Consider the following 21,345-nt stretch of genomic DNA (forward strand, 5'->3'; position numbering starts at 1 on the left):
GTTTCTCTTCCCACTGTTGGAAGGATGTTTGGAACTCTTCAAGCTTGATATTGTCCAGTGCCCTTTGCGAAGCTGTTTTTACCGCCTCCACATCGTCATAACGCTCCCCTTTTAGCGTTTTTTTCATTCGTGGAAATAGGAAAAAGTCGCACGGGGCTACTAGGTCCGGCGAATACGACAGACCACCTCTGAGATGCCAAATAGTGGGTCACTCGTAAGGCCGTGTGTGCTGGAGTGTTGTCGTGATGCAGAAACCAGTCACCTGATCCGGGCGTTTCCTCCTCACATCCTCTCGCAGACGCCTTAAAACATCCAAGTGAAAGTGCTGGTTAACAGTCTGGCCAGGGGGTACGAATTCTCGATGCACAATTCCACGAACATTAAAAAAGACAATGATCATCGCCTTAACATTTGACCTCACTTGCCTCGCTTTTTTTGGTCTGGGAGAGTTGGGAGTCCTCCACTGGCTTGACGCTTGCTCGGTTTCTGGGTCATACCCGTAACACCAACTCTCATCCCCTGTAATGACTTTGTTCAAGAAGTTTGGATAACGTGCAATCTCTGTTTTAAAGTCCTGACACACATTCATGCGGATGGTTTTTTGCTCCTGTGTGAGAAGGCGCGGAACAAATTTAGCAGCAACACGTGTGTTAATCTGCTACTTTGCAATGTGCAGTGGCACAGCTTTCAGTACCGATAAGTAATTTTTTTAATGGACAAACACCGAGTCATTCTTTTACCATTTTATTTTGAAAACCGTTTTCGATGTGGTGCACAGTAGGCTGATGATAATATATCGATATTTTTCCAACGAAACCCGATATATATATTGGTGACATGCTTCCGCCGATGTATCGATATCAAAACGGCTGTATCAAGTGCCGATAGTTTTGATTTATTTATTTTTTCACAATTTGTGGTGCATATTTAAAGCTATTCTTTCGAAATTGCCGTAGAACATAATTTTACTTTCACTGTGCGAAGGAGTCTTACTACTTTTCGAGCTTTCATTACGTCCAATCTTTCTCTTTCACTGTATGAAGATAGTATACGTGGCATAAAAGAAAAAGTTCGAGTGCAATTGGGGGGGGGGGGGGGGAGGGGGGGGGGAGGTGAATGGTATAACAAGATTTCCGGTGTGAAGAAATTTTTAACGAAACTAGTGTCCCATTTCTTCATATCGGGATTCTTCAAAAATAGTTACAAGATCGGTGTTTGCGATGGGCGGAGATGTGTGACGTAATGCTGACGTAATGGACGCTCGGCGCTACCAACAGTATTTGTAGCGTTTAAATTCACAACACAAGTGTGACACCACAACTGCTGGATCGCTGGCGTTGGCAGAAATAATAAATAAAATAAAAAAAACAGGGAAGTCGACATAAAGTGTTCCGGACAAATACGATATGTCACAGAACAGGACGAAGGACCCATCGGACACCTTTTATTGTGCCACTTACAAGCAGTTACCATCGTTAGCAAAGTGGTTATCGCCAAACGTCAACGTGCATCGTTTTCCTTACAATTCTTTCTCTAACGGGGATAGGCAGGCGGCTAGTTCGTTGATATACAGAATATGTAATAATCAATCAATAGTTTAACATACACTTCTGAAACAGGCAGTATATTCACAATGTCAAGCTTATATTTTTATGGCCCCGTACGTTAATATTTTCTCCGTCTATATAACGATACATCGATATTTTTTCTCCATACATCGAGAATCGATTATGATGTTTTAAATATCGATATATCTGATTCCCGACCTTTTATAAATATCAGCAGTCGTAGACACAGATCATCTGCGAATCAAAACCTGGTTTTGACGAACAGAGTGACTTTAAAAACAGGTTTTACTCTTCCGTGCAGGGATTGTTCCTTTGCGAAGAACGCAGCCGATCCTGCTAACCTCGCTATCGATGCCACATTTCTCCCCTAACCTTGGTTTCGTTTTGACTGACTTCTTTTCCTGTTCATTTCGATCACCTAACGATCTCCCGTCTGTAGTATTTTACAAACGGATTCAAGTGTAGTAACGAATGGTAGATTCTCGAGAATACCGCTACACCTCCGTTTGGCCGGCCACTGTGCCCGAGCGGTTCTAGGCGCATCAGTCTGGAGAGACGCTGCTGCTACTGTCGCAGGTTCGAATCCTGCCTCGGACGTGGATGTGTGTGATGTCCTTATGTTAGTTAGGTTTAAGTAGTTATAAGTGTAGGGGACTGATGACCTCAGATGTTAAGTCGCATAGTGCTTAGAGCCATTTGAAAGTTACGTTCTGTGTGTTAAGTCATGCTAGAAATTGCGACCGTCCACCCAATTGTTGTGCTTAGATTAGAGACTGAGCCATTTCGCTAGTGCCTTATTCCTTCGACATGTTACGACCAGCTTTACGACAAACACTCTCGGTGCCGAGTTCTTCTGTAATTCCTCCGTGTAAAAATTCCTTACAATTACTTCACCAGCACTGTCTTTTAACATGTGTGTTCTCAGGTTTGTGTGCAGCACCATGAAAATTGTAAATATCTCTGTTGACCAGTTCATTGGATAGAACATCTCATGCGCGGTTTTGTATTTGAAAATGCGTACCGAGTGACCTACGCTGAACTTCTTCTCTCGTAAATCCACCTCCTCGATATGGTTGTAGAGGGCACTTAGAAGTCCATTATGTCGGATATTAATTGTATGGTGAATAGTGCGACAATAGTCGTGAATGATTTGTGGTAGGATGTCTAGCCGTTTGTATGTCCTGTGAAGATTAAATTCCTTCCACATTCGGTTTTTTCATCTTTATGCTCAACTGTTCGACAGTTCTATCTTTCACACGGGAGCATACTGAGTGTGGTTTATGCCATATCGTTTCATTACCTCTTTGAAATGTCTATTGTGAAATTCACCCCCATGGTCGGTCTGAAGGACAGCGCTTCTTTCCGGACTGCTGAAAGCTTCTGATAAGTCCTTCCTACACAGGGAGACTCCAAGCCAATTCGGAATATGTATCTGTTAGAATATTCTTGAAATGAATATTCGATCGAGAGTAGTCTCACATATCTACGAGACCAGCTTGCCATAAATCATACAGTCCTCGGATTACCACGCTCTATGCAGAAATATTCTGCATGCGGGCCTGTGAACCTCATGAGTGACTGTGTCCCTAATTACTCGACGATGGGTCTTTCTCGCAGCTCAGTCGTAAGCAATCTATGATTTCATTCAGATCACCTAGTACACGCTGATCGGCCGTAACATACTGAGTGCCAGTTCCCATCCCGCCCACAAGCACGACCGTCTAAAAGTTTCCCTGCTGTTCGCTACAGTTTTCCAGCGGTCTTCTTACGACCGTTCATTTGTGGCAAAAAGTTTTAATCTCCCACTAACAAGGAGACGGCACGACCTTGGGGTCGGGGATTTATCCGAAATTTTGTGTGGTGAAAGAGGACCCCTAACACCTCACTTAGTTAAAGTATTAGGACGCACTACTCGGAAAATCCCGAGAAAAATCGCGCCAAAGTTTCTTAGGTGCCGTATGAGAGTAAAATGTTAGTCCATCGCCGAGCTGCTGTTTGGCCTACATGGTTAACTCTCGGACCCTTACGCCGGAGGTCTCGGGTTCGATTCCTCCTTCTGCAATTTTTTTAAATTCTGTTACTTGCAAAATTTGCAGCTCATTGTTACAGGAGAATCGTGAAATTAATTCCCGGGAAGATTATGTAAAAATTCATTCTATAATTCACCATCAATTATCGTCACCAATATTCCGAGACATGATTCAATATTCCTGGTTTGCCTAAAAATTATCAGAAGCTCAAAGCATTTTCGTAAATGTTAATGGGGCATGTTTTTGTACAGATTTATTGCAAACGCCCTGTGATTGTAAAAAATCCGCTTTTATATGTTGCGCAAAATGTCGCAAAAATTATTGCTTTGTTTGTTTTTACGATAATTACCACTGCGGTTATTGTTTATAGTTATTATATGTATAAAGATTGAATGTTTCCCAATCGACTTTGTTATTATGATTAACAACCCAATGTTTCTCCTCATACACTTTACAATAAAAAAAGGAAAACCCACCGCCATTAATTGTGTTGTTGGACAAAAAGAAAATAATTTTTATTCAATAATGTAACTTATTTGTTAAAGATAATGTAAGTTTGTGAAACTTGCTGAATAATTGGTGGAATAACAAAAGAAAATGAAACAGAAGAAAAAAAAAGTGCCGGAGGAAGAATCGAACCCAAGTCCTCTGGCGTAAGGGTCCGAGCCCTAAACATCTGGGACAGACGGCAGCTCGGCAATGCACTAACATTTTATACTCATACGACAGCTAAGGAACTTCCGAAAGATTTTTCCCGAGATTTTCCGGATTAGTGCGTCCTAATATTTTAACCACGTGAGGTGTTAGGGGTCCTCTTTCACCACACAAAATTTCGAACAAATCCTCGACCCCACGGTCGTGCCGTCTCCTTGCAAGTTTAGAAACAGTGTTCAGTCCTTTGTAAATTGTGGGTATGTCCGAAAGAACAGACACCATGCGGCATCCGCAGCTGTGACACAATATACGTAAATAGAAGGTGGAAGTGGGGAGAAAGGAAAGGAAAGGGAACGGATTATTGATTCCAGCTGCATCGGGACTATACGCAGAACCATAAGAGATGAAGGAAAAAAGCTGTGCCTGACTGGGATTCGAACCCGGGATGTCCTGCTTACTAGGCATTTTCGTGAACGACTGGGCCGCCCGGACACAATTTTAATCGCAGCTGCGCGAACTGTCTCTGCACGCCTCTCTCCCGACCCACATTGCCACCCAGCGCCAGCTATCCGCAATCTCCTACATGGTCGCTACTGCCAGATTCCCGGAGAAGGTCGGTCGCAATCTTGAAACCGTGCTGAAGAAGGTGCATTCGTTGACCATCGAGACAAATCAGTTATATGAATGCTTGATGTCTGCTCTTCCGGACACACGCCACGCCCAGGGCGTGGCAACGGACTGCGTGTAGTTGTCGTAGGGTGGGACTGTGGGTAGGCAGGGAGGCGTGCCGAGATGTCCACGCAGTTGCCATAAACACCGTGGCCGGGTGGCGAGGCGGTTCACGCAATTGTCTAATAAGCAGGACATCCCAGGGTCGGACCCGTAACACATTTTTCACTCGTCACCGCTGATAAGACGTAAATTCCCGACGCAGCTGGCATCAGTAATCCCTTCTCTTTCTTTTGTCCTTCCTCGAAATTCAATATATATACAGGGTGAGTCACCTAACGTTACCGCTGGATATATTTCGTAAACCACATCAAATACTGACGAATCGATTCCACAGACCGAACGTGAGGAGAGGGGCTAGTGTAATTGGTTAATACAAACCATAAAAAATGCACGGAAGTATGTTTTTTAACACAAACCTACATTTTTTTAAATGGAACCCCGTTAGTTTTGTTAGCACATCTGAACATATAAACAAATACGTAATCAGTGCCGTTTGTTGCATTGTAAAATGTTAATTACATCCGGAGACATTGTAACCTAAAGTTGACGCTTGAGTACCACTCCTCCGCTGTTCGATCGTGTGTATCAGAGAGCACCGAATTACGTAGGGATCCAAAGGGGACGGTGATGGACCTTAGGTACAGAAGAGACTGGAACAGCACATTACGTCCACATGCTAACACCTTTTTATTGGTCTTTTTCACTGACGCACATGTACATTACCATGAGGGGTGAGGTACACTTACACACGTGGTTTCCGTTTTCAATTACGAAGTGGAATAGAGTGTATCCCGACATGTCAGGCCAATAGATGTTCAATGTGGTGGCCATCATTTGCTGCACACAATTGCAATCTCTGGCGTAATGAATGTCGTGCACGCCGCAGTACATCTGGTGTAATGTCGCCGCAGGCTGCCACAATACGTTGTTTCATATCCTCTTTGTACACATTCTCCTTTAACGTACCCCACAGAAAGAAGTCCAGAGGTGTAAGATCAGGAGAACGGGCTGGCCAATTTATGCGTCCTCCACGTCCTATGAAACGCCCGTCGAACATCCTGTCAAGGGTCAGCCTAGTGTTAATTGCGGAATGTGCAGGTGCACCATCATGCTGATACCACATACGTCGACGCGTTTCCAGTGGGACATTTTCGAGCAACGTTGGCAGATCATTCTGTAGAAACGCGATGTATTTTGAAGCTGTTTGGGCCCCTGCAATGAAGTGTTTGTTACAACACGCAACTGAACGTCGGAGGTTTCAAGCGTCAACTTTAGGTTACAATATCTCCGGATGTAATTAACATTTTACAATGCAACAAACGGCACTGATTACGTATTTGTTTATATGTTCAGAAGTGCTAACAAAACTAACGTGGTTCCATCTAAAAAACGTAGGTTTGTGTTAAAAAACATACTTCAATGCATATTTGTATGGTTTGTATTAAACAATTACACTAGCCCCTCTCCTCACGTTCGGTCTGTGGAACCGGTTCGTCAGTATTTGATGTGGTTTACGAAATATATCCAGCGGTAACGTTAGGTGACTCACCCTGTAATTAAAGTTATCTGTTCCCCCAACGAAAAGATTTCAGAGGTGTCTCAGCGATATTTGCTACAATGTTTGTCATACGAGGGCTGGAACTTTAATAGTGGCAACTACTTATTTACAGCTGGTACAAAATAGATACGTGTTTCAAAGTTCTGCTGACCTTCAACGTAGTCACCAGCATTGCGTATAACCCGATGGCAGCGACGTGGAAGGCCTAGGACACTCTTAGCAGTGCCAGTTGTGTTGACAGTTCGAGCGGCGCGGTCTATTACACAACGAATTTGTAGCAGTTCTGAAGCTAATGCTGTGAAGCGTTTCCTTCAGTTTAGAAATCGAGTCGAACTCACGAGGGCTTAAGTCAGGGGACTGTAGTAGGTGGTATAGCACTTAGGAGCCCCATTAGTCAAACAAATCAGTAAGAGCTTGCACTGTACGTGCTTCAGCATTGTCCTGCAAAATGATGGTCAAATACTGGAGAAAGTGTCATTACTTCTGTCTCTATGCTGTTCATTTTTGGAACACAACCTACGACCTGCTTAGAGACAGAAGTGATGACACTTTCTCCAGGACCTGACAACCATTCTGCAGGAAAATGGTCAAGCCCGTACAGTGCAAGCTGTTACTGATTTGTGCAATTTTGTCATATGATGACATGGTTGGAGCCCGCTGCTGTTATTTGAAGACAAATGTTGGTGTTGGGACAGCAACCAGCCATAAATTTACTTTCAGTTCCTTTATTCAAACGGTACCGTTACCGGTTTCGAATCGTTATGATTCATCTTCAGACGGTTTACACGGTTTCCTTGTAAAATGTGCAAAAAGCGCATTCCCCTGACTTAAGCCCTCCTGAGCTGAAATCGATTTCTAAACTGAAAAAACGCTTCACGGCGTTCGCGTCAGAACTGCTACAAATTCGACAGGCAATAGACCGCGCCGCTCGAACTGTCAACACAACTGGCACTGTTAAGAGTATCCAACGACTTCCACATCGCTGGCAACGTGTTATACACAATGCTGGTGACTACTTTGAAGGTCAGTAAAACTTTGAAAAATGTATCTATTTTGTACGAGCTATAAATAAATAGTTGCTATTAATAAAGTTCCAACCCTCGTGTAAGGGACCTGTGGTCTGAGGTGGCTCGATCAACAGTAATAATGTAATACGCTCTTCCACTGCGTTAAGTGAAGTAACGCACGAGGAGCGTACAGCCAGCTATTCGTAAGTTAAGTTAATCATACTGCCAAATACTAATGCCGCCGCACAACTAACATTGCAGAGCAAAATACGAGCCACGTACGAGCTGTACTGAATACAAACGTGGGTGCGAGGAGTAATGTGGGTATAACACCAAAAACAGCGGGTTAAAGGAACAAGTTTGATTTCAAGCAAGACACACAGCTCTTATTGTCGACATTTGCACAGTTGGACCGACAGTTTCAGTACAGTTCAGACACAAAAATAAATCTGGTTAAGAAACCAGATGAAATGCAGTTACTCTCAAACCGCTCACCGCAGATCACGTGTTCCCGCTGCCGAAATGCTCAGAATATATCGCTGAAAATCTCATTTTCTCAGCGGTGTTCAGTGTCACCATGTAAATATTCACTGATGAGCCAAAACAATGTTATCGCCTCCTTGACACACCGAGCCTAAGTCATCAATATTGTTTAAGAAGCTGGAGTCTTTTCCGCATCCCATGCTTCTTTCTTCCCTTCTCTACACAGTAGTGTAGAAAGCTATTCAGATTAGGTGTGTATTGTGTGTTTAAACCGGGGACCTAGAAACGACGGAGAGGCTTCGTACCGCGTTGCCCTCAGCGGTTCACAACCCCACAACAGGTCACAGCAGTCCACTCACCCAACCGCCACCCCACAATGAAAACCAAGGGTTACTGAGCGGTTCGGCCCCCAGTGGCACATGAACAGCGGATCAGCGATGTTTATTGCCACACGCCCTGCGTAACAACCAACCGTTTGTGGAAGTCGCTTGTATCTATTTGCGTCCCGTATCTATTTACAATTTTTACAGAAAGCAGATGGCAGTTATAAGAGTCGGGGGGTATGAAAGGGAAGCAGTGGTTGGGAAGGGAGTGAGACAGAGTTGTGGCCTATCACCGACGTTATTCAACCTGTATATTGAGCAAGCAATAAAGGAAACGAAAGATAAATTCGGAGTAGGTATTAAAATCCATGGAGAAGAAATAAAAACTTTGAGGTTCTGTCAGAGACAGCAAAGGACTTGGAAGAGCAGTTGAACGGAATGGACAGTGTCTTGAAAGGAGGGTATAAGATGAACATCAACAAAAGCAAAACGAGGATAATGGAATGTAGTCAAATTAAGTCGAGTGATTCTGAGGGAATTAGATTAGGAAATGAGACACTTAATGTAGTAAAGGAGTTTTGCTATTTGGGGAACAAAATAACTGATGATGGTCGAAGTAGAGAGGATATAAAATGTAGACTGGCAATGGCAAGGAAAGCGTTTCTGAAGTAGAGAAATTTGTTAACATCGACTATTGATTTAAGCGTCAGGAAGTCGTTTCTGAAAGTATTTGTATGGAGTGTAGCCATGTATGAAAGTGAAACATGGACGATAGATAGTTTAGACAAGAAGAGAAGCTTCCGAAATGTGGTGCTACAAAAGAATGCTGAAGATTAGATGGGTAGATCACATAACTAATGAGGAGGTATTGGAAAGAATTGGGGAGGAGAGGAGTTTGTGGCACAACTTGACAAGAAGAAGGGAGCGGTTGTTAGGACATATTCTGAGACATCGAGGGATCACCAATTTAGTATTGAAGGGCAGTGTGGAAGGCAAAAATCGCAGAGGGAGACCAAGAGATGAATACACTAAGCAGATTCAGAAGGATGTAGGCTGCAGTAGGTACCGGGAGATGTAGAATCTTGCACAGGATAGAGTAGCATGGAGAGCTCCATCAAACCAGTCTCAGGACTGAAGGCCACAACAACAACATCGTCACTGAAAATGGTTTCTCATTCGCCTCTGCTGCGCTTACATTCTTTCCTTATCGCGTCACCTCTGAAGATTCTCTCCGCTAAGAGCGACATGCTGCGTCGCATTTGGTAGTAAGTGTTCAGTTCATCCTCAAAGATATCGTTTTGTCACTAACATTCGCCAAAGCATCGCAACTTGTCACAATGGTTGTCAGTTGAACATTACACTTGTCAGTCGTTTGCTTCATTCAGCGTCACTCTCATTTTACTTTGATTCGACTTCAAACCCTACCACAAAATTTTCTCGGCCGCCAGGATCTGTTACGTCCAAGTCACAACAGGAGCTTTGAAAGCTATTCACCATCTTATTCGTAAATTTAATGAAGAAGAACGCGGAGGGGAATATCATCGAAAGCTCCTGGTTGAACTTATATACGACGAGTAGTGAACACAGAAAAACTGTTACACAAATTTCCCACGAAAAAAAATACACAGGTCATAGATACCCTTATTTGGTACATGTGAATCACATCCTGATCATAATGGACTCAGTCTCCCAGTACAATCATAAGCACGTCATATTCGATTACGTGAGAGTGGGGCAAAAAGTATCGAGGTAAGGTTTTCCGCCGGCCGGGGTGGTAGAGCGGTTCTATGCGCTACAGTCTGGAACCGAATCCTGCCTCGGGCATGGGTGTGTGTGATGTCCTTAGGTTAGTTAGGTTTAAGTAGTTCTAAGTTCTAGGGGACTGATGACCTCAGAAGTCCAGTCCCATAGTGCTCAGAGCCATTTCTTAAGTTTTTCCGACTGAAATAACCCCCCGATGGAAAGAGGTATGAATATGAAGTAAACACGTCGTGGAATGGAACACCACAGCGCATCGACGGCAGCCATTGTAAACAGGCTGGTGGTCACCGGAACATCAGAACGACAGCACGTGCGTCACTGGTTCACGCAAGTAAATACTTTCGTATTTGGTATTTTTGATCTACCTCACGAATTTTAATGAGTAGCCTTTAATGTTTCAGTGTTTTATGGTAAGGATTTATCTACTGTTTTGCTACACAATGCGTAAATTACCTATGTTTCGTAACGTAACCAATGAGGGCTAGATGTTCCGTTTTTCGGGGGACGTTGCGACCTCGAAACAACTTTCCCCAGTTCATTTGTACCAATAATGGAATATAAGCATCGTTATTTTTTTTCATTTGTAGTATGAGGACGTATACCCTAAAAACAACACGAGGTTCTGTGTCACAGGAGTTGATGCAAAAAGCAGCAGACGCAGTTCTCAACGATGGCAGGAAAATGAAAACTGTTGCCAAAGAAATAGATATTTGTTATATGATGTTATACAGATCTTCCAAAAGCTAAGATCTGGGGTAGGAAATATCGCGATTGGTTAGAAAAATTTAAAATTGGTCTTTACTGAAGAACAGGAAGATAAGTTAGCAGAATATCTGTTGTAAAGTGCTTCAACTTTCTTTGGTCTTCTGCCAGAAGGAGTCAAAAAGTTAGCGTACCAATGTCCACTGAAATTAAATGCTCGGAAGTGAAGTGTGTTAAACGAAAGGTTTTACAAACGAGTAGTGAAAGGTCTGGAGAGGGCAGTTTAGAGTATTAGTGCTGTGACAAATGGTTCAAATGGCTCTGAGCACTATGGGACTCAACTGCTGAGGTCATTACTCCCCTAGAACTTAGAACTAGTTAAACCTAACTAACCTAAGGACATCACAAACATCCATGCCCGAGGCAGGATTCGAACCTGCGACCGTAGCGGTCTTGCGGTTCCAGACTGCAGCGCCTTTAACCGCACGGCCACTTCGGCCGGCAGTGCTGTGACACTGTAGTTCACTTTCTCGGGAAGAATGGATTCAGTGTCAAGAATGTAAGAACTGGACCCATTCCAGATGTAGGCAGAATCAAGCCTTATTAACCTACGTATGCCCGAACTGTGATTGTGGTTGATATATCTTGTGATGATTAATGAGTTATAAGTATATATGTTTTCTGCCTGTGACAGCGATAGACAATTTCAGCCTAAGACAAGGCTGATATGATTGAAGACTTAACTATCAAGGCTGAGTAGTTACAAGTAATTTGAGAATCTGTTAATTACTAAAGGGTTAATAGCTGTTTGAGTACAAATTATAGTTACTTGCTATATAACATACAAATGTTTACCTGATGATTCGTGCGACATTGTTGATTATTACTTAAATAATCAGGTATGGTTTATCATATATTGTTTTTTATTTCATAAACAACGGTTTTAACAACTATGGTAACAACTTATCCTGGCTTGTTAACAACTTGCCCCAAGTAGGGGTAAGTTATTATTTTACGACTTTAGACGTTAAAACATTATTACTAAAAAAATCTCACAACAAATGACAACAGAAACTTTGTTAATATCGAAGTTACATACATAAGTTAATTTGATTGCATCGCATGAATACTAAAATCGTCTTAACGAATTTTGAGCTTAACTAAAAATCGAAACTTGTAGCTCCTCTCTCCCCTACCCCAAATCTCGGGTTACAGCCAGACAAATTCTAATCTCCAACCACCAATATTAGCTGCTCAGTCGGCATCCTATTTCAACGTTCTTAATCGTAGCATGGTACCGTAACTCCCTTCCGTCTACCTGGAGTTTGTCCAGATGCCTCCAGATACTATTTTCCAACCAAGCTGCAGAGCCAGCAGTTTCACAACCCTTCATATCAGCAGCACGAAGACCACTGTCCGAATCATTATCAGCGGACGATGGTCACCTGTTTAGATAATTCCAACTCTTTGTTCTTCACCTTCTAACGTTTCTTGTTGCTATGTTGAAATTTACAAAAACTGTGCATCTTAAAAGAAACCAGTCCTAGCTGCAGGCTCTTCCCCGTCTTGGTGAAATGAAATCACACCAAAGGAAAAAAAAAAAAGAGGTGTAAAATAAGTCTGTCAGTGAACGTGCCATAATAAAATAATTGCGAGACTTTATTGCCAATTAAAATTGCTACACCACTAAGATGACGTGCTACAGACGCGAAATTTTACCGACGGGAAGAAGATGCTGTGATATGCAAATGATTAGCTTTTCAGAGCATTCACACAAGGTTGGCGCCGGTGGCGACACCTACAACGTGCTGACATGAGGAAAGTTTCCAACCGATTTCTCGTACACAAACAACAGCTGACCGGCGTTGCCTGGTGAAACGTTGTTGTTATGCCTCGTGTAAGGAGGAGAAATGCGTACCATCACGTTTCCGACTTTGATAAATGTCGGATTGTAGCCTATCGCGATTGCTGTTTATCGTATCATGACATTCCTGCTCACGTTGGTCGAGATCCAATGACTGTTAGCAGAATATGGAATCGGTGGGTTCAGGAGGGTAATACGGAACGCCCTCTGAATCCCAACGGCCTCGTATCACTAGCAGTCGAGATGACAGGCATCTTATCCGCATGGCTGTAACGGATCGTGCAGCCACGTCTCGATCCCTGAGTCAACAGATGGGGACGTTTGCTCGACAACAACCATCTGCACGAACAGTTCGACGACGTTTGCAGCAGCATGGACTATCAGCTCGGAGACCGTGGCTGCGGTAACCCTTGACGCTGCATCACAGACAGGAGCGCCTGCATTGGTGTACTCAACGACGAATTTGGGTTCCCCAATGGCAAAACGTAATTTTTTCGGATGTATCCAGGTTCTGTTTACAGCATCATGATGGTCGCATCCGTGTTTGGCGACATCGTGGTGAACGCACATTGGAAGCGTGTATTCGTCATCGCCATACTGGCGTATCACCCGGCGTGATGGTATGGGGTGCCATTTGTTACACGTCTCGGTCTCCTCTTGTTCGCATTGACGACACTTTGAACACTGGACGTTACATTTCAGATGTGTTACGCCCCGTGGCTCTACCCTTCATTCGATCGCTTGCGAAACCCTACATTTCAGCAGGATAACGCACAACTGCATGTTGCATGTCCTGTACGGGTCTTTCTCGATACAGAAAATGTTCTACTGCTGCCCTGGCCAGCACATTCTGCAGATCTCCCACCAATTGAAAACATCTGGTCAATGGTGGCCGAGCAACTGGCTCGTCACAATACGACAGTCACTACTCTTGATTAACTGCATGGGTAGCTGTACCTGTACACGCTAAGCAAGCTCTGTTTGACTTAATGCCCAGGCGTATCAAGGCCGCTATTACGGCCAGAGGTGGTTGTTCTGCGTACTGATTTCTCAGGATCTATGCACCCAAATTGCGTAAAAATGTAATCATATGTCAGTTCTAGTATAATATATTTGTCCAATGAATACCCGTTTATCATCTGCATTTCTTCTTGGTGTAGCAATTTTAATGGTCAGTAGTGTATATATCAAGTAGTATATCTTACGAACTGTACAGTAATGTAAGTTTAATCCTTTTTCATATATAAACTTAACCTTGCTGTGTTTGATACAGGATACACTTTTCTGTGTCATAATAAAATGACATCCTAAGCGAAACATATAAGCTTTCAGTTTATGTATGAAAAACCATTAACCTTAGATTATTGGCCAATTTGTAAGGTATTCGCAATTTGTATTTTCCATTGCAGATCTGTAAATTATTGAAGACGTACCGTCGTAATGTTTTTCACAAATTAGCAAATATAATAGAACGAGATTACCTTGTTTTTTGTTAAAAATACTCATCGTAGTAAAGGTAAGTAAAACAGGCTTTCAATATGTTCAAACATAAGAAACGCATTTGTTTAAGAAATAATTCGAGAACAGTGGAAGAAATTTTTAAAGTATTATGTGTGGATACGAGTAATATAAATTTTTTCCTTTTTTTTGTAACCCTATTTCCCAACTTGGTGACGTCAATGGAAGAAAGTTTTAAATAATTGTTTGTGGATACGAGAAATATATTTTCTTCTATTTTTTTGTATCCCTATTTCCCGGATGTCTGACTACTAAATGAATAGTGTAATGCTAATACCCTTCTGGGACCGTTTCATTATTTTTGGTGCTAAAGACTAAGTTCATAAAATTATAATAAAAGTTACAATATGCATTTTTTGTAATTTCTTTTGACAACATCCGCTAAAGGTGCCTACACGACTCTACAAGACGACGGAAAATTATTAATTGTGTGATATTGCACTCATGATATCACGAAAATAAAAACTACAAATTAAAATTAAAAACATATAGTATTTAAGACCAACAGTTTTGTTGAACAGCCGCCGTTTTATGTTTTCCTCCAACCTAGATCAACAAATTGTCAAAGGCATATCATAAAACGTTGCATGGGATAGGGTATGGAGTTCCAAATTAAGTCACTAGGTATATTTTCTTAAAAATCCTGTATTTCAGGTATTAAAAATAATTACAAAGTATATCACACGCAGAAGAGGTACAAAAACAGTACAGTACAAAATATCCATGAAGAGAAATGTGCAGGCATTATGAAGTGCAGATGAAGTGCAGATGTATGACTTTGAAGAAATGCATGAGATGTTCAATTAAAGGAAGAGAAGGAAAATGAACCCAGTAATTTCTTGCCACAAGAGTGAAAATGAAGCTGGTAAGACAAGCGGCCAAACTGTGTGGGGGGAAAGCTGCTTCCATCTGTCAACTGAGATCTGAAGCCCATTCCACCGAACCACAGCTGCAGATCTGTTCGGAAGGTGCTGTCTTCGCTTCTGGAGTGGGACTAGTTGTGGCCATCTACGAAAATGCGGCGACTATGTGACAACTCCGTGTATGAGGCAATAGCGCGGATGGAGGCGGTGCAGAACTGTCGATCAATGGCACGGTGCGAGGTGGGTGGTGAGGATTTTACCAGATCTTCGAGTGGCCTCTGTAGCCGCCACCGTATCCACCACCGTAGCTGCCTGAGAGGCTGCCAGAGTAGAGGCTTCCACTGCTGATGCCGGAGGAGATGATGGCTCCAGAGCCGTAGCCGCCGCCGTAGCCACCACCGTATCCACCTCCGTATCCACCACCGTATCCACCACCGTATCCGTAGGAGCCTCCGTATCCACCGCCGAGTGATCCGGACGAGATGATGCCTCCAGAGATGCCGGAACCGATGCCGGAACCGATGCCGGAGCTGATGAGTGCGGCTCCTCCGCCGATACCACCGGCACCGATTCCACTGCCGATGCCGACGGAGGAGATTCCGCTGGAGACTGGGACGGGCACAGCTACGGGGCGGGGTTCAGGTACAGTTACGGGGTAAGGCTGGGGAACGGCCACCGGGACGGGGTGGGGTACTCGCACGGGGTACGGCTGTGGGACTGGAACGGGGACTGGACGGGAAACGGGCACAGGGACAGGGCGACTCACTGGAACTGGGACAGGTCTGGGGACTGGAACAGGCACAGGGTGGGGCACACGGACTGGGTAAGGCGCGGGAACGGGCACGGGGCGACTGACGGGGACGGGGACGGGCTGAGGAACTGGGACGGGGCGCTCCACCGGAACAGGGACGGGCTGAGGTTCCGGGACGGTCACCGTCTGGACGACGGTCCTGGTCGGAGCGATGGCTACAGCCCCGACGCCGCCGCCGAGGCCGATGCCGGCACCTCCTCCGAAACCACCTCCGAGACCACCTCCGAGACCACCACCGAGACCACCGCCGAGACCTCCTCCGAGGCCTCCGCCTAAGCCACTGCCCAGACCGATTCCGCCGGAGCCCAGGCCAATGCCTCCACCATAGCCGTAGCCTCCACCATAGCCGTAGCCTCCGCCGTAGCCGCCGCCGTAACCACCGCCGTAGCCGCCGCCGTAGCCGCCTCCGTAGCCGCCTCCGTAGCTGCCACCGTAACTGCCTCCGAGGCTTCCTCCGTAGCTCCCGAGGCTAGCGCCTCCTAGACCACCTCCCAGGCCGTAACCTCCGTAGAGAATCCCACGCTTGTCCTTCTTAGTGGCCTCTGCCCCCTTTCCTGCAGCATCCTCAGCTGTGGCCGATGCCAGAAGCACAGCCGCGAGGCATACCTGTCGAACAGACAAACACTCCTTTAAAAATACATTGTAAGAACGCAGACTGAGGTGCAGGTGTTATAGTTGCATATTCGAATATTCGAATTTTTATAATATGTTTGTCTGTGTGAAAATTTTTTATTGCCATTTCAACCATTGCTGATCTTAAAAGGATGTGACATAGTCGCCGGCCGCAGTGGCCGAGCGGTTCTAAGCGCTTCAGTCTGTAACCGCGTGACCGCTACGGTCGCAGGTTCGAATCCTGCCTGGGCATGGCTGTGTGTGATGTTCTTAGGTTAGTTAGGTTTAAGTAGTTCTAAGTTCTAAGGGACTGATGACCTCAGACGTTAAGTCCCATAGTCCTCAAAGCCATTTGAGCTCAGAGCCATAGTTTGTTACAAGACATTGCGCATTCTGGTCTGTAAAAATCATAAATAAAATATGTCACGACTTGTATTGGCAATATACTTCACATCAGCCTGTTTCATTTGCTCCTCAGTATGGAGAGTGGCCAAAATGCGTCAGAAAATGAATCAAATATTTTTGGACCAAACAAACATGTAATTACAATAAACAAGAGCCATAACAGCAAACATTCTTCTATCTTGCAGAGCTCAAAATACCCTTTTTGTTCATTTTGTCTTAGGAACTTTTAGGGATGCAAGAATGCTGACTTTGTGCAAGCAAATCGCCTGTGGACCCTATTGTTTGTCAAAATCGGGAGGCAATACTGTAAACAAAAATTTCAAAAATGGGACTGCAGACTAAAATAAGCACTTTTTTCAGACTGAGTGGACAAAGACGTCATGGAGAAACTTCATGAGAGTAGTGTAGATAATCAGCTTTCTAAACATTAATCGTCTTCATGATTTATATAAATGGAATTTGTTCTGAAACAGGTCACTGTTGTTATCAAGGAAGCGACTGCAGTGAATAAATAAATAAATAATGTAAAAAATAGTGATTTTACAAATGACATTTCAAGATATTTGTTGCAGCTCATAAAGGAAATATGGAGCATGCTGTGGACTAATCAATACGAAGAGACTATTATGCAGAACAACAGTTGAAAATTATAAGGAATGTGACAAATTAAAATCAGGGAGGAAAATAAAGTAACAGCAGTGAAATGGAATACTGGAAATGCGAATTTGTAATAATAAGAAGGGTTTGAAAAGTAAATGAATAAATGAGAGACAGAATCAGAACTTGAGGTGATATTAAGAAACAATTGCAACGATGTGATTTAGTTGGTTTAGACACTTTAAAAAAATACCTAATGACTGATGCTGCAAAATATTAATGCAGCAAGAAAAGAGTGGGCTAAGTGGGATTAGAGTATGAAAGTTCAAGAAAGTATGGAAAACTGAAGAAGAAAAGTGGGGTATTGGGAAGACATACAAGACTGGTTACTTAGTAGCGAAAGACGGCAGAGATGTAACAAACTTGCCTTCTCAAAATGCACAATTTAATTTTCCTCAAGTTTGAGTGTTGCAGCGATAGAGAAATTTACAAGAGGAGTTATGATAATCGAATTTAAGACACACTGTAATCTTAGCTGCTTTTTCAGACAAGCTTCTTAACCGAATACCGAATGAGAAAAGATAATTCGCCCTCTTGAATGTAGCACGTGTAGAAAAGAATAAAGTTCAGAAAAATGATCATAGGATATGATTTAAAGGACTAGCTTAAGAACTCACTTTTGATGTAATCGATTTTGAAACAGATCTCCAAACAAGAATGTTTGAAAATTTGGTCCCTGAACTGGTCCCCACTACAGGAATGAACTACAGTATCTGTCCTGTGTTCTTCAACAGGGTCCTTTCTGCACGAGTGTACCAGATGATGCACTACAAAATTAAGAAAATAGAAGAACTGCCTGACGGATGAGAACTATTATGGATTCTGTAGACCATTTAGAGAAGATTTGCCAGGTGCATTCTTATTTTATACTTTTGAAACTGGTTTGTATAACTGTGGAAGCCGTCAGATTTGGTCCCTGAATTGAACACTGTAGTAGTGCAAGAAACTACCGGATCTGTTGCGCTCATCCAGTGTTCTGAAGCTGCCTATCCGTGAGACACTACAAAGTTAAGAAGATTTTTCCTAGATGAGGCTGCAGAAGACTGAGAGTCCTTACAGACCAAAGTTGTGATATTGACCAGAAAAGTATTCTAATTTTCTCCATTTGAATACAGTTTGTGAAACTGCGGAATGGGCACAAGAACTGAGCCCTGTGGTGCTACTAGAACTTACCAGCGCAGTTATCCTCATCCTGCTTAGATGCTGTGGATGCTGCGAGAGGATCTCAACTGATGCCTCCACCAGAGCGTCGCCAGTTTATATACACACAAACACCCACCGGACTGGGCGCGGGCAGCGGATGGTCGCGGAGAAAGGGAGGAGTTTGCCGGCCAAAACCATCCCCCACCCGCGAGGTGACCCGTTAGCGAGGTGCGGCGCGCTTCTCGCGGGGTGGGGAATCGGAAACCGGCGGACGCTGGCGGGGGAAGAGGTCGCACACACGCGTGGACTGCATTTTTTCCCCCCTTACCTCCCGGTGAGCTGCAGCGGCCACTAAAGGAGGCGGCGAACTACTTTCACTGGAGCAGACCGGAGCGCGCACTGGGCAGGGCCCTCCACACGATGCCGGCGAGCTTTCTCGCTCGCTCGGCCGCAGCGGTCGCGACGCGCGGACACTTGCCGCGCGGACGAGGCGTGGTGGGTGACCTTTAGGCCAGCGAAGTGGAACCTCCGCCGACTTGTCGCCGGCTGACCAGTCGCCCAGCTGCGTCGGCCCAGCTTCCGCTTTCCATTGCGACACGGGCCGTTCGCCTTTCATCGTAGCGGAAGATGATTCTGCACGTATGGAGACCGCTCGAGATTCAGCAGTCACGTTTTTGCACATCCATCCAGACTGAAGCTTTGAGGGACTTCGGTCGTTCACTTATGTAACAAAATGAAACACCTGCAGCCGTCCTTCCGATATTTATTACATAACTCTCACTTTTGGTGTTACAGTATATCAGTGGTTCTCACCCTGGGGCAAATTTGTAAGGGGTAACAAAACCAAAAGGGCGTCATTGTGTTTCACTCATGAAACTAATTCACTTTTAACACATCAATACTGCCGGCCGCAGTGGCCGAGCGGTTCTAGGCGCTTCAGTCTGGAACCACACGACCGCTACGGTCGCAGGTTCGAATCCTGCCTCGGGCATGGATGTGTGTGATGTCCTTAGGTTAGTTAGGTTTAAGTAGTTCTAAGTTCTAGGGGACTGATGACCTCCATAGTGCTCAGAGCCATTTGAACCATTTAGAGCATCAACACTACTACCACAATTTTCTGAAGACTTTAATACAGATTATACACTGAAGAGCCAAAGACATTGGTACACCTGCTTAAGGGGGGTAGGACGTCAAACGGGCCGACTTGGAGCACCACAGGACATTTTAATTTGCACTCCCTATACTTTTACAAATAAATTCAGAAAACTTCGTCAGCATGACCTGGAAGGATTCAGGATTCACACCTCTTAGCAGTGCAAGTTCAAAAACATAACAAAAAACAAATTTTTTTACATGTGAAATTTCATCATTTTTTTCACTTACTATTGGCTGCATTTGTTCCTGTAGGTACACTTTTCTTCATACGTAAGAGAGATTCTTCGATGAATTTTGCACAGCATACAAACCATACAGGTGTATCAAAATCTAGAATTTTCCTAATCTATTAAAAACTGTGATAAAAATTGAGATAATTAACTATAAAATTTGAGTTTTTCTAATCATGAAGTTTAAAATGTAACAGCTCATTCATTTTTTGATAAATTAAATAAATTCTAGAGTTTCATACACCTGTAAGTATGGTTTCTATGCTGTGCAAAATTCATCGAAGAATCTCTCTTACCTATGAAGAAAAGTGTACCTACAGAAACAAATGCAGCCCATAGTAAGTGAAACAATGATCAAATTTCACTTGCAATAAAAAAAATTGTTATGATTTTGAACTTCCACTTCTATGAGTGTGAATCCTGAAGCCTTTCTGGTCATGCTGACAAAGCTTTCTGAATTTATTTGTAAAAGTATGGGGAGTAGAAATTAAAATGTCCTGTGGTGTGAATCCTGAAGTCTTTCTGGTCCTGCTGACAAAGTTTTCTGAACTTATTTGTAAAAGTATAGGCAGTAGACATTAAAATGTCCTGTGGTGCCTCTCCTGCTCCAAGTCGGCCCGTCTGACGTCCTACCCCCCTTAGCATTGTGTAGGGCCCCCGCGAGCACGCAGAAGCCGCAACGCGACGTGGCATGGACTCGACTTATGTCTGACGTAGTGCTGGAGGGAACTGACACCACGAAGCCTGCAGGATTGTCCATAAATCCGTAAAAGTACGAGGGGGTGGAGATCTGAACAGCACGTTCCAAAAGCATCCCAGATATTCTCTATAATGTTGATGTCTGGGGAGTTTGGTGGCCAGCGGAAGTGTATAAACTCAGAGGAGTGTTCCCGGAGTAACTCCGTAGCAATTATGGACGTGTGGGGTGTCGCACTGTCCTGCTGGAATTGCCGAAGTCCGTCGGAATGCAGTGGACATGAATGGATGCAGGTTATTAGGTAGGGTACTTACGTATGTGTCACCTGCATGAGTCGTTTCTAGACGTATCAGGCGCCCCACATCGCTCCAACTGCACACGCCCCACACCATTATAGAGCGTCCACCAGCTTGAACAGTCCCCTGTTGACATGCAAGGCCCATGAATTCATGATGTTGTCACCATACACGTACACGTCCATCCGCTCTATACAATTTGAACGAGACTCGTCCGATTAGACAACATTTTTCCAGTCATCAATTGTTCAATGTCCATGTTGACGCGTCCAGGTG

General features: G+C 44.0%; 1 protein-coding gene across 1 annotated transcript in view; it reads right to left on the reverse strand.

Annotated features, from left to right (window-relative positions):
• LOC124716690 (elastin-like) overlaps window positions 1-19,307 on the reverse strand; it is a 45,080-nt gene extending 25,773 nt beyond the window's left edge. The window contains exons 1-2 of the mRNA XM_047243230.1: window positions 19,020-19,307; window positions 15,324-16,480 (exon numbers count right to left, since the gene is read on the reverse strand). Coding sequence (XP_047099186.1) covers window positions 15,324-16,480; window positions 19,020-19,307 — 1,445 coding nt within the window. The remainder of the gene's footprint in view (window positions 1-15,323; window positions 16,481-19,019) is intronic.
• Window positions 19,308-21,345: the final 2,038 nt, after the last annotated feature.

This window comes from Schistocerca piceifrons, chromosome 9 (genome assembly GCF_021461385.2).
Source record: "Schistocerca piceifrons isolate TAMUIC-IGC-003096 chromosome 9, iqSchPice1.1, whole genome shotgun sequence".
In the NCBI taxonomy this organism is placed as follows: Eukaryota; Metazoa; Arthropoda; class Insecta; order Orthoptera; family Acrididae; genus Schistocerca; species Schistocerca piceifrons.